This window comes from Haliotis rubra, unplaced genomic scaffold, assembly GCF_003918875.1.
Source record: "Haliotis rubra isolate DU_JTF1 unplaced genomic scaffold, ASM391887v1 Scf199, whole genome shotgun sequence".
Taxonomy (NCBI): Eukaryota; Metazoa; Mollusca; class Gastropoda; order Lepetellida; family Haliotidae; genus Haliotis; species Haliotis rubra.
The window spans coordinates 179,405-194,749 of NW_025765991.1; the positions used below are offsets into that span (position 1 = coordinate 179,405).

Genomic DNA, 15,345 nt, shown 5'->3' on the forward strand with positions numbered 1-15,345 from the left:
CTACCAGGATCTTCTGTAAGCTTGGTTGGTGAGATGGCCACTCTATTTAGCTCAAAGTTTGTTCAAGGAATCACGCGGTGGCTCGTCAAGGAATCACAATCTGTCCAGTATGGCAGCTGGGATGCAAGCAACATTTTATTCATTTTAACCTCAGGCCATTGAAGCTGAAAGAAAAGACGTTTTCCCATCGACGAAACACTATTTTCTTCCAGTGGCCAAGTGTTATGTTCAAAATGGCAGCAGATTTTAGGATTTGGGATGCTAACTACTTTGACAACTTGCTTGCCTGTTGCATGAATCCCATTTAGGAAGCCATTGTGGAATGGAGATACTGCTGTCACTGAGCATAAACACTCACTCACTCAACATGAATCCCATTCAGGAAGTCATTGTGGGATGGAGACACTGCTGTTGCTGAACATAAACACCACTCACTCACTCAGCATGAATCCCTGCAAGTAGCTGTAAAATAACACCTTGAGTTAGTCATCACTAACAGTCTCATATCATGAACAATTAAGTACCAAAGCTTCATCAGTAACCCAATGCGGTATACACCCATCAGCATTAAGCTTCAACATCAGCTTCTTGCCTCATCTTACTCAGCTTCCTTGGAAACACCCTGCTAAACACATCACTCGGCAATAACACACAGGTTAGTCGCAGAATGTACTGCTTGTAAAACTATTACCTTGGCAACTGTTTCCACTCTCCATGTCGGCTATTATGTCGGAACAGAGACAGACTGGCTGCCACATTGTCAGATATAGCTGATGGGTACTTTGATTTTGTGAGAACCATGGGATCCTGGGGTAGTGTAGGTATGACCAGTAGGTATAACCTGTAGGTATAACCAGCAGGTATAACCAGTAGGCATAACCAGCAGGTATAACCAGTAGGCATAATCTGTAGGTATAACCAGCAGGTATAACCAGTAGGTATAATCAGTAGGTATAACCAGCAGGTATAACCAGCAGGCATAACCAGCAGGTATAACCAGTAGGTATGACCAGCAGGTATAACCTGTAGGTATAACCAGTAGGCATAATCTGTAGGTATAACCAGCAGGTATAACCAGTATGTATAACTAGCAGGTATAACCAGTAGGCATAACCTGTAGGTATAACCAGGTAATACCAGTAGGTATAACCAGTAGGCATAATCAGTAGGTATAACTAGCAGGTATAACCAGTAGGCATAACCTGTAGGTATAACCAGGTAATACCAGTAGGTATAACCAGCAGGTATAATCAGTAGGTATAACCAGCAGGTATAACCAGTAGGTATAACCAGTAGGCATAACCAGTAACAGCAGGTATAACCAGTAGGCATAACCAGTAGGCATAACCAGCAGGTATAACTAGCAGGTATAACCAGCAGGTATAGCATCGACCTGTTGGCAGCCAGCATTTTTGCAGGATATGATTCTAATATTGTTGCCTCAAACATCATAACTTACTGACACATCACTTGTGATTATTACAACCATACTTGTCTAAGGTGAGCTACAGTGCCTGTGTCTGATGTCTTAATGTTCCTCATTACAGTTGGTTTAGTGTTGATGGTGACCAGATGGATCTTGGCAGCTTTGTGATAACATCCATTACAGGGGGACTGTTCCACATAACTCATATAAATTACATTTACAACTGTCATTTGTTTTGCCCCCTTCCCTCCATCTTTGTCAACTCCCCTGTTCATCACCTGCGCTCTCTCCTCCCATAATAATCTCACCATTGTGGCAAGCTGGCAGCTGATGATATATTCATGTTTTGGCAATATTGTTTATTTTTGTGTAGTGTTTTGTATACAATGAGCAGCGGGAGTGTTTGAGCTGCATGCTGAGTGTTCAGAATGTTTATCACTCCACAAGAACTGTCTCCAATGGCTTCTTGATTGTATCTTTATGACAAGGCCAAAAAATGGCGCTCTGGAACAACTCGGCACAACTTAAGCGGTTTGCTCCGATTCAGAACATATCTAATTGTTACTGCAGGGTGGAGAATGACAACATGGTGTGCTGCGGCCACAGATCAGCAATCTTTCAATTTCGGAACCAGATTAGTGGATGGGAATAACTGCAGTGGGAAACTTGGCAGCATTAGTGGAAGTTTTGTGACAAATGTGCAAAAACGTATTGCATGAATGTAGAGAACCCCCCGAGTCTGAAGGTTGTTGTTGTTCTTGTTGAGCGTCAGTGTCACCATTATGTCTGGGAGGTATGTACAGAAGGTGTTGAACACATTCTCAGTGGCGCCGGTCACCTCCTGAAGTTTATACATACCTAGCCTGGCTCCAAGACTGTCCTCAATTATTTACAATTTCAAGTGTAGATAACAACAACTTTTTATAATTTATTTATATAATTTGGGATTATAATTTAAACTTAATTATTTTCTATGAGACTTGGTTACGTCTAAGACATGTAAAGGCACTTACTGGAGTACAGTCAGGGTTATGTATGTGATTTTAAGCAAAGTGCCAGTGGCAGGCAAATTAGGGGAAAATAGTTATTTTCTTAAGTTCTTATCTCCTTTTGTTCAGAGTTGTTTTAACATTGTATTTTGAATATATATTCAATACAAGGCTTTATAACTGTTTTGAAAATATCTTTGGTCCTGTTATCAGTGAGATACAGGTTCTTTCCACAAAGCTCTTAGTTGATAGTTATATATAACCGTTAGTTATTTGTTTGTTTGTTTGGTGTTTATTTTCTTGTTAACTCCACACTCAGCAATATTCCAGCTATATGGCGGCAGTCTGTAAATAATTGAGTCTGGACCAGACAATCCAGTGATCAACAGCATGAGCATCAATCTACGTAACTGGGATACAATGACATGTAAACCATGTCAGCTTCTCACTACAAGCATGGATTACTAAAGACCAATTCTAACCCGGTCTTCACGTGTGGATTAGTTGTTAGGTTGTCGTTACTTTAGTCAACATAAGTTTGAAAATTGTTATGATAGTTTCATCTCTTGGAACCCATTTCAACAGTTACGATCATGATGATGAGAGCAGGTGGTCACTGTAAAGTGACTGTTCGCCCAGGACTTTATGATGAGTCATGTAATTCCAGAGGATAAGTAAGTGCTTCATCAGCAAAGAATGCATCCATCCAAAACAGGATCGCAGACTGAAGCGCGCTTAGAACCACAAGAAGCATCTTGTATAAACAGTATAAAATTATTAGCCTCATTTTCCTCGAAAACATGTAAGAAAATCATTTGATAAAAGAAGCAATGCAACATTTACATTGATCACAGATTAGATGCCAAACACTGGTGTTGGATTACCTGGCGGCTAGTGACGGAGATGGAAGGGAGGGAGATGTTAATCTTCCCTTGTGTAAACTTGTCTCTCTGGAACCTGCAGATGATGTTGTGAAAACAAATTACTGGGTTATCAGACTCGTGCATTTCACATGTAGATGTCAGCCTTGTATAAACACTGCCACAAACAGGGCTTGTATACCTGCCTACAGCAGGGGCTGCCACGTACATGTTGATGGAGTAAAGGGACAGGTGCAGCTTGTTTTAGGTACAGGATCTCTTCTTGTTGTTAAAAACTGTTTCAAATTTTGAATGATATCTTATGTTCCTAAATACCCCTTTTGTCAGTGATAATTTGACTCTTGGCCTTAAACTGTTGTGATTTTATGAGTGCTTCAAATAATTCATGACAACTAGTTAGCCAAGCTGAGTGGTAGGGATGGGGGTTGTTGTAGGGCTGGAGGGAAGTATCAGGGTACAGGATATGTGTTGTGTCTAGACCACTCTATATCTTCATCTCACATCCAGCATTTACTATGCGACTGGGGCGACCAATAGGAGTGGTGCTGATGTTGGGACACTTAGTACAGTTTTTAAAATGTTCAGGATGATGAAACAAATGTCAATTATTGTCCATGTGTGTGGTCTACTTTTAACTCATATATTGATCTCATTATGAAATAATATGACCTTAAAACTTTTTAAAATAGTTATGATACTGTTGACAAGTATTTGGTATGATATAGGATTGACAAGTTCTGAGGTATTCTGTTGACAAGTACTTGGTATGGTACTAGATATTGAGAAGTACTGAAGCATTCTGTTGACAAGTACTTGGTATGGTACTGGATATTGAGAAGTACTGAAGCATTCTGTTGACAAGTATTTGGCATGGTACTGGATATTTGAAGTACTAAAGCATTCTGTTGACAAGTACTTGGTATGGTACTGGATATTGAAAAGTAGTGAAGTATTCTGTTGACAAGTACTGAAGCATTTGTTGACAAGTACTTGGTATGGTACTGGACTGACAAGTACTGAAGTATTCTGTTGACGGTGCTGGCGAGTGGTATGGTACTTGATATTGACAAGTACTGAAGTATTCTGTTGACAAGCAGTATGGTACTGGTTTGACAAGTAGTGAAGCATTCTGTTGACAAAAACAAGAAACTTTGTCTCTTCAAACAAGCCATTGACCAATTGGTTGGTTATTCATAAAGGGCTGCTGATTCTGATGACTATGGTATTCAAGTGTGGTGTCAAGTTGTTTGTTTACTTTTTGGCTTGTTTGTTTATTGTTTAGTGGCGCAGTCCGCAATGAGCCTGCTATATGTGACAATGGCCTGAAAATAATTATGAGCAACAGTCGACACCATTTGGACACAATGACAAACAGTCAATGAACATAAGTTGCTGAGGAACCTTAACATAGCATGACAAGTATTATATCTTGTCTCTGTCTGCATCGATCTGATATTCCTTGAGGAAGTCTTTGACAGCTCAACATAAAGGATGACAAAATAACAGAATATTCATATTTTTTATCAATCTGAATTTTTTTAAGAATCTGTTTTGCATATTGTATAGACAGCTCAAAAATAATAGACAGAGTGTCTGCATTGATAAAAAGAAAAGTTGCAGACACACATAAAATGTATGAGGGTAATTAAATTAAGTTTTCAAGTCATTGACGACTGGCTTTGATTCAAATGAATTTTCCAAATTGTAAGGAACTGTTCTGGAAGTGTTGGTTTCCTGTGGGGGAGCGGAAGTTGATCTCCATGCTGTGTAAACTATTAAATATTTAATCACCCTCATGTGTGTCAGGCCTTGGTGAACTGTGGGGAGAGGCACCGGTAGATGTGTTTATTAAAGAGCCTGGCAGATGTCATTGATATTGCCCCAGTAGCCTATATACTGAAGGAGCACTGGCCCGGCCACCAGTAGGTGGTGCATTCAACTCATGCATGCTGAGTGTGGTACATGCCCTGAAACTTGATGTATTACAAATGTATAATTTCTTAAGAAGACTTGATGTATTACAAATGTATAATTTCTTAAGAAGACTTGATGTATTACAAATGTATAATTTCTTAAGAAGACTTGATGTATTACAAATGTATAATTTCTTAAGAAGACTTGATGTTTTACAAATGTATAATTTCTTAAGAAGACTTGATGTATTACAAGATGTATAATTTCTTAAGAAGACTTGATGTATTACAAATGTATAATTTCTTAAGAAGACTTAATGTATTACAAATGTATAATTTCTTAAGAAGACTTGATGTATTACAAATGTATAATTTCTTAAGAAGACTTGATGTATTACAAATGTATAATAAGAAGACTTGATGTATTACAAATGTATAATTTCTTAAGAAGACTTGATGTATTACAAATGTATAATTTCTTAAGAAGACTTGATGTATTACAGATGTATAATTTCTTAAGAAGACTTGATGTATTACAAATGTATAATTTCTTAAGAAGACTTGATGTATTACAAATGTATAATTTCTTTTAGACTTGATGTATTACAAATGTATAATTTCTTAAGAAGACTTGATGTATTACAAATGTATAATTTCTTTAGACTTGATGTATTACAAATGTATAATTTCTTTAGACTTGATGTATTACAAATGTATAATTTCTTTAGACTTGTTGTATTACAAATGTTTACAGATACAAATGTATAATTTCTTAAGAAGACTTGATGTGTATTACAAATGTATAATTTCTTAAGAAGACTTGATGTATTTGACTTGATGTATTACAAATGTATAATTTCTTTAGACTTGATGTATTACAAATGTATAATTTCTTTAGACTTGATGTATTACAAATGTATAATTTCTTTAGACTTGATGTATTACAAATGTATAATTTCTTTTAAGAAGACTTGATGTATTACAAATGTATAATTTCTTTAGACTTGATGTATTACAAATGTATAATTTCTTTAGACTTGATGTATTACAAATGTATAATTTCTTTAGACTTGATGTATTACAAATGTATAATTTTTTAAGACCTGACTGATTACAGGCTGTAGTCGTACAGCTGGAATGTTGATGAGTGTTGTGTTCAAGAAACTAATTAGACAAAACACGTTTAGATGGCGGCCTATTTAACAGGATATTTGGATACTTTAGTATCTAAAGTATTAAATTAAATGTTTCATTTCTAAGATGGGATGATAAATAACAGTTTGTTTAAGAAGCACCCCATATGTCAGCCTCACATCCCCTACCTCTATTCTACCCCACCTGTTTTACCCCATTCTACCCATCTTTTCCTACACGAACCTGTAATAACAGAAGCACGCCAACCCCACCCCAATCTCTCATACCCCAGTCTGTACCAACCGTGATCCCTCAGTTCTCATGTACACACCTTCGCCCCTCACTCTGCACACCGACTACTCCTCCCACCTTGCACATGCAGGCAGGCAGGCACTCACCCCTCTAGCCTGGACCCTCACACACCACCTCCCTGTGACACACACGCTCCTGCACGTCCTGGCAAGACTATTACGTAAATCTGTGATATTTTCTAACCACAGATTCCTGTTGTGACATTGTTCTTGAACTCCGTTGTTCCCCTACACACTGGGACATCTGAAGGAGACCTGCATGTACTCACAGGAATTCTGTTCTGCTACTTTTCTCTGTGAATAGTTGGGATGTGAAATCATCAAGAAACAGAAGTAAGTTGTGATGATGCACACGTAGCTGGTGATGTGACCTTCACTGGTCACTGTCCACATACTGGCAGCTGGTGATGTGACCTCACTGGTCACTGTCCACATACTGGCAGCTGGTGATGTGCCCCTCACTGGTCACCGTCCACATACTGGCAGCTGGTGATGTGACCCTCACTGGTCACTGTCCACATACTGGCAGCTGGTGATGTCCCCTCACTGGTCACTGTCCACATACTGGCAGCTGGTGATGTGCCCCTCACTGGTCACTGTCCACATACTGGCAGCTGGTGATGTGCCCCTCACTGGTCACTGTCCACATACTGGCAGCTGGTGATGTGACCCTCACTGGTCACTGTCCACATACTGGCAGCTGGTGATGTGACCCTCACCTGTCACCGTCCACATACTGGCAGCTGGTGATGTGACCCTTACCTGTCACCGTCCACATACTGGCAGCTGGTGATGTGACCCTCACCTGTCCCCGTCCACATACTGGCAGCTGGTGATGTGCCCCTCACTGGTCACCGTCCACATACTGGCAGCTGGTGATGTGCCCCTCACTGGTCTCTGTCCACATACTGGCAGCTGGTGATGTGCCCTCACTGGTCACTGTCCACATATTGGCAGATGGTGATGTGCCCCTCACTGGTCACTGTCCACATACTGGCAGCTGGTGATGTGACCTCACTGGTCCCTGTCCACATACTGGCAGCTGGTGATGTGACCCTCACTGGTCCCCGTCCACATACTGGCAGCTGGTGATGTGTCCCTCACTGGTCCCTGTCCACATACTGGCAGCTGGCGATGCCCCCTCACTGGTCCCTGTCCACATACTGGCAGCTGGTGATGTGATCCTCACTGGTCACTGTCCACATACTGGCAGCTGGCGATGTGACCCTCACTGGTCCCTGTCCACATACTGGCAGCTGGTGATGTGCCCCTCACTGGTCCCTGTCCACATACTGGCAGCTGGTGATGTGCCCTCACTGGTCCCTGTCCACATACTGGCAGCTGGTGATGTGCCCCTCACTGGTCACTGTCCACATACTGGCAGCTGGTGATGTGCCCTCACTGGTCCCTGTCCACATACTGGCAGCTGGTGATGTGACCCTCACTGGTCACTGTCCACATACTGGCAGCTGGTGATGTGACCCTCACTGGTCACTGTCCACATACTGGCAGCTGGTGATGTGCCCCTCACTGGTCCCTGTCCACATACTGGCAGCTGGTGATGTGCCCCTCACTGGTCACCTGTCCACATACTGGCAGCTGGTGATGTGTCCCTCACTGGTCACTGTCCACATACTGGCAGCTGGTGATGTGCCCCTCACTGGTCCCTGTCCACATACTGGCAGCTGGTGATGTGCCCCTCACTGGTCACTGTCCACATACTGGCAGCTGGTGATGTGACCCTCACTGGTCCCTGTCCACATACTGGCAGCTGGTGATGTGACCCTCACTGGTCACTGTCCACATACTGGCAGCTGGTGATGTGACCCTCACTGGTCACTGTCCACATACTGGCAGCTGGTGATGTGACCCTCACTGGTCCCTGTCCACATACTGGCAGCTGGTGATGTGCCCCTCACTGGTCACTGTCCACATACTGGCAGCTGGTGATGTGCCCCTCACTGGTCACTGTCCACATACTGGCAGCTGGTGATGTGCCCCTCACTGGTCCCTGTCCACATACTGGCAGCTGGTGATGTGCCCATCACTGGTCCCTGTCCACATACTGGCAGCTGGTGATGTGACCCTCACTGGTCACCGTCCACATACTGGCAGCTGGTGATGTGACCCTCACTGGTCCCTGTCCACATACTGGCAGCTGGTGATGTGCCCATCACTGGTCCCTGTCCACATACTGGCAGCTGGTGATGTGACCCTCACTGGTCCCTGTCCACATACTGGCAGCTGGTGATGTGCCCCTCACTGGTCACTGTCCACATACTGGCAGCTGGTGATGTGCCCCTCACTGGTCACTGTCCACACATACTGGCAGCTGGTGATGTGCCCTCACTAGTCCCTGTCCACATACTGGCAGCTGGTGATGTGCCCCTCACTGGTCACTGTCCACATACTGGCAGCTGGTGATGTGCCCTCACTGGTCACTGTCCACATACTGGCAGCTGGTGATGTGCCCTCACTAGTCCCTGTCCACATACTGGCAGCTGGTGATGTGCCCCTCACTGGTCCCTGTCCACATACTGGCAGCTGGTGATGTGCCCTCGCTGGTCCCTGTCCACATACTGGCAGCTGGTGATGTGCCCTCACTGGTCCCTGTCCACATACTGGCAGCTGGTGATGTGTTCCCTCACTGGTCCCTGTCCACATACTGGCAGCTGGTGATGTGCCCCTCACTGGTCCCTGTCCACATACTGGCAGCTGGTGATGTGCCCTCACTTGTCACTGTCCACATACTGGCAGCTGGTGATGTGACCTCACTGGTCCCTGTCCACATACTGGCAGCTGGTGATGTGACATTCACTGGTCACTGTCCACATACTGGCAGCTGGTGATGTGCCCCTCACTGGTCCCTGTCCACATACTGGCAGCTGGTGATGTGCCCCTCACATGTCACTGTCCACATACTGGCAGCTGGTGATGTGCCCCTCACTGGTCCCTGTCCACATACTGACAGCTGGTGATGTGCCCCTCACTGGTCCCTGTCCACATACTGGCAGCTGGTGATGTGCCCATCACTGGTCCCTGTCCACATGCTGGCAGCTGGTGATGTGCCCCTCACTTGTCACTGTCCACATACTGGCAGCTGGTGATGTGACCCTCACTTGTCACTGTCCACATACTGGCAGCTGGTGATGTGCCCCTCACTGGTCCCTGTCCACATACTGGCAGCTGGTGATGTGCCCATCACTGGTCCCTGTCCACATACTGGCAGCTGGTGATGTGACCATCACTTGTCACTGTCCACATACTGACAGCTGGTGATGTGCCCCTCACTGGTCCCTGTCCACATACTGGCAGCTGGTGATGTGCCCCTCACTGGTCCCTGTCCACATACTGGCAGCTGGTGATGTGCCCCTCACTGGTCACTGTCCACATACTGGCAGCTGGTGATGTGACCATCACTTGTCACTGTCCACATAACGACAGCTGGTGATGTGCCCCTCACTGGTCACTGTCCACATACTGGCAGCTGGTGATGTGCCCCTCACTGGTCCCTGTCCACATACTGGCAGCTGGTGATGTGCCCTCACTGGTCCCTGTCCACATACTGGCAGCTGGTGATGTGCCCCTCACTGGTCCCTGTCCACATACTGGCAGCTGGTGATGTTCCCCTCACTTGTCACTGTCCACATACTGGCAGCTGGTGATGTGCCCCTCACTGGTCACTGTCCACATACTGGCAGCCACTGTCCACATACTGGCAGCTGGTGATGTGCCCCTCACTGGTCACTGTCCACATACTGGCAGCTGGTGATGTGCCCCTCACTGGTCACTGTCCACATACTGGCAGGTGGTGATGTGCCCTCACTGGTCACTGTCCACATACTGGCAGCTGGTGATGTGCCCCTCACTGGTCACTGTCCACATACTGGCAGCTGGTGATGTGCCCCTCACTGGTCCCTGTCCACATACTGGCAGCTGGTGATGTGACCCTCACTGGTCCCTGTCCACATACTGGCAGCTGGTGATGTGCCCCTCACTGGTCCCTGTCCACATACTGGCAGCTGGTGATGTGCCCCTCACTGGTCACTGTCCACATACTGGCAGCTGGTGATGTGCCCGTCACCTGTCACATATTGGCAGCTGGTGATGTGACCGTCACTTGTCACTTTTCACATATTGACAGCGTGTAATTATCAGTTCAGTTACCATTAAGCAGAAACCTTTGAAAAGTTGGCTTGTGTTCCAAGCCAAAACCCCAAACCCAAGACATGCCAAACAAACCCAACAACAAGACATATTGAATGTTCTCAGTTCATAAATATTACACATGGTCAGGGCTGTTGATCGCAAACAGTGACACTGGCCAAGTGAATATGACATGTTAAGGAGGTCACATGCAGTCATAACACTTGGAGTGATTGGAATGTAAGACAGCAATATCTGTACACAGTGAAGAGCTTATGTTGGAATGCCCTTAACAGTAATCCCATTGTGCCATGTGCATGTTAGACACGAGGACATCATCTCCCTCACATGCTGGGGTACTTCAGCTGCATCCCATAAACTAGACTAAGGCTTAGTCTCTGAATATATATAATTTTGATAGTAACAAACACACCCATTTAAATTGAAAGGAGCCCCAGGGAGACCAGAGATTCAGAACCTGAGGAAATCTAGACTTGCTTTATTTAGGGCTTTAGCACTGCAGAGAGAGCTTAGCAGTGGGGAAAATAATGTGGTTCAGGGACTGTGAGACAGACTACATTGCAGGGAGGGCTAGGTAGTAGGGAAAATAGTGTGGTTCAGGGACTGTGAGACAGACTGCCCATAAACAACCCTACTCACAAACACCAACTGACTGCCATTGCTCCCAAGCTCCCTACATATTCTGATTAATGATTTTAACAATGTCTATTTTATTGTGCTTTTTCATTCCATCAACCAATGATGATGTTTCACAAGCAGTATTAAAGGTCATTTTAAGGGTTTTGAAAATGTTTATCTTTATTGACTTCTAGGCGGTACAGGTTCTATCTTGGCCCTAGGTACTCTGTGAACAGGAACAACAGGCTGATCTCTCCTCCCACCCATTGTGTGTATGTCTACACAACACTTGGATCCTTACATTTATAGTGAAAACAAGTATTTGTCTGATATATATTCCTGGAAAACATCTTACTGACAAGACAGAAATTTCCCTCATAAAGATACTCCTCATGGAGCTGAGAATACTGGTTGTACTACACACAGATCATGGACAGTAATGTTCTCTTTGAACAGACTCATGTGGAGTCTGAGGCTTCCTGTATAAGTGGGCATGGCGGTGTGGTTGTTATTGTTGGTAAGATTGTTAGTGACACTCCTGACTGTAATTATCAAGAACCTTGAAACTATCACATTTTATGGCCGTTATTAGCTTGATGTGGAACAAAGTGAGTCTTCATGGAGTTTTTATGACTCCCATATAGTGGTTGACGTGAGGCAGGATCGGCACAGCGCCAACAGGCACGGAACTACATCGCCAACAGGCACGGGACTGCATGGTGTTGAAACTCACTGGCAATACAGGAAGTGCATATGATGATTACTGGTTCAGGGTTCTGGTATTGTGTCAACATCAACGACCCGTCCTTTAATACATCCACACTCCTCTCAGACGATACATCCACACTCCTCTCAGACGACGGGTCACGCTGACACGAAATGTCGTATACATCAGTGGTGATTAGGACATGTCCTATTTCGTCTTGGAACCCCACTCTGATGTCAGGGTTGATGTTGAAGGATGTGATGTGATGTTGTTTCTGTGTGTTAAGGTCACGCTATGGTGACACACAGGAAGTCACTACTGAGCTGCTTCCTGTGACGATATGGTAGGAAACAGTCAGTTCCGTGTTGTCTTAGATCCTTGTAGATATATTCAACTCTGACACAGTTGTAGGGAAAGATAACAGCAACACAGACCGTGTATTGTTCTCGCATGTTTATAAGGTAAGATACAAAGTGGACATTTAGCAGCATAAGCGCTCAATGTGGTACAAACAGTCTGACACTTCTAACTGCACATGGAGGTCGTATCACTTTCTTATAAACATGACCTTACAATGATGAGGTTCTTCAAATCAGAGGTGTGCTGTCATTATTTGAAACCTGTAATTTATTTATGAGATTCTTAGCATTCGAAATAGCTACTGGCCCACTAGCCAAATGCTACCTGATTGTGAATCGGGCCAGTAATATATTGTTAAAGCTATCCCAACTGGCTAGCTGCAAATCTCAGACAATTTGTTCTTTATATAATGCAGATGAATATGATGAAGTCAATTATTAAGGTGTTAAAAGTCCATCAGCAAATGTTGCATGACATTTTCACAACAATTTTGACCGATGTGCATTTTGGTATTGATATTTTGAAGGGCCAGTGAAGTATGGTGTGGGCTAGCAACACTTTCACTTACCTAGCCCTTTTGGCCAATGACTTTTCAAAATTAATTCATGTACTGGAGATTCTGGAGGTCTCCAAATTAAGCCTTATTTGCTTAATTGCACTCAGTAATACAAACTAAACATTTGTTAAAAAGTATATTTTGTATTTGATTTTATTTTTCAAGTTCATGATGTAATTTACGACAGTGTTTAATCTATCCTAGGTTTTGATTAATGACAAGCTGAAATCATGTCAATGTTTCCTTGCAGTGTTCCTAGTAAGATGGAAGTGCTTGGACTCATAACATCAAACTGCTTCAGTCAGAAAAGGAGAATTATAGGGAAATAGAAACACAATGTTAAACTGAATTACAATTAAAGATAGTATTTTGTCAGTGTATTTGTCATGTAATTCAGAAACCACATGATCAGTAGATCTTTAACTTTATGGAGGAGTATGGTTATCATGTAACTTTGATCTGGTTATGTGGAGAGCTTATTTCCAAGAATGTAAGACAGTGAGAGAGTCAGATACTTGATGTATATTGCATAGTTCCAATGATTATGGCAGACATTTATGGTTTCCAAAGTTCAATGTTTGCCTGATTTTTCTTTCAATTTATTCAGAGGCTGAACATTAGATAACTTGATGATGGATACACAACTTTTTTATTCTCTGAAATGCAGCGTTTTGACATAGATTCTAATGTCATTGTCAAGCAAGTGATATTAGAATCTGTGTTGAAACGTCGCCTTTCACAGAATAAAGAAGTTGTATATTAATAAAATTATCATCATTCTTCATCACCTCAACTTCTACAATGCCCATGAAGGAAGGCATGGTATAACATATATAACAGTTAATTATATATCCTGCCTTACATTAATTTATTCATAATAAATGATAATCATATTTCTGTATGATGTACTAAGATAATGTAATGACATGATAATCCTGTCATTAACCTGTGTTTGCACTTACATTGATGTCTGATTGGTGAGCTCGGGACTGTGAACAGCCTTCATTACCTTATTACCCCACGGCGCTAACCATCTGTCCCTCCTGCTTCCAGGAACTGCTGTACATACAGGAGGCTGAGATACGAGACCTCGGCATCAAGAACAGTGCTCATCGAGCCAAACTTGTCTCCAGTCTGAGAATCCTACGGGACAAGTACCAGAAAGGTTGGTTGCAACACATTGTTATGTGTTATTTCCGTTGTTGTGATTTTGGTGTTGTTTTAGTTTTTAGTCAATGTTTTGTTTGCCATCAAATCCTTTCTGAATTGATTAATGGGTATTAAATCTGGGTTCTGCTACATAAGAATTCTGTACTGTACATGGGTGATATGGGTAGAACAAGCACTTGTTCCAGTTGGTTCAGATGCTGCTGGTAGGCTGCATACCTCTTGGCAGACACCTTACATATCAACATGCTGAAGTCCCTCACATGTGCTCTATTTACGTCATGACTGGTAGTGTGCATCCCTCTTTTTAACCCGTAAAGAGGGACGAGACATCTTACTGAGCTACTACAGGCTGACATAGCCTCAACGGCAAACCAGGATGTTAAGCCTCATTTCAATTCATCTCCTTAGCCAGGGTGCTAAAGTTATATTGCAGTGCTCAGGAATGTATGTCTGATGGACAGGGGTGTCTGTGGGGCAGGGCTGGGCTGGGCTTGTGATGTGGTTGTCTGTGATTTGGGGTGGGTGGCAGGGTGATTGTGATGTGGGGGTGGCTGTGTGTGTGGGGCAGGGCTGGGTTTGTGATGTGGGGTGGCTGGGTGTGATTTGGGGTGGCTGTGGGTGTGTCAGCAGGGCTGGGTTTGTGATGTGGGGGTCACTGTGGATGGGTGTGTGGCAGGACTGGGCTTGTAATGTGGGGTGGGGTGGATTTGGGGTATGTGGCTGGTCTTGTGGTGTGGGGGGTGGTTGTCTGTGATTTGGGGGTGGATGGGTGTTGGGCAGGGCTGGGATTGTGATGTAGGGGGGCTGGGTATGATTTGGGGGTGTGGGTGTGGCAGGGCTGGGTTTGTGATGGTAGGGGTGGGGCAGGGGATTTATGTGGCTGATCTTGTGGTGTGGGTGTGGGTGTGGTTGAGTAGGGTTTGTGTGTGGCTGTTTGTGTGCAGAGTCTCCAAGGTGTGGCTGGTCTTGTGGTGCGGGTGGATGTGTGGTAGATTAGGGTTTGTGTGTGGTGAGAGTCTCCAAGGTATGACTGCAGAACAACTGCCATCTTTATTTCTTGATGTATTGTACATGGAACACTGAATGGATGTGATCAGTGTATTTTCAGAATATT

The 15,345-nt window shown here is 43.9% G+C and overlaps 1 protein-coding gene across 1 annotated transcript in view; it reads left to right on the forward strand.

Moving 5' to 3' along the window:
- LOC124275137 (SH2 domain-containing protein 3C-like) overlaps positions 1–15,345 on the forward strand; it is a 52,254-nt gene that overhangs the window by 3,590 nt on the left and 33,319 nt on the right. Inside the window, 1 exon segment of the mRNA XM_046710627.1 lies at positions 14,115–14,226. Coding sequence (XP_046566583.1) covers positions 14,115–14,226 — 112 coding nt within the window.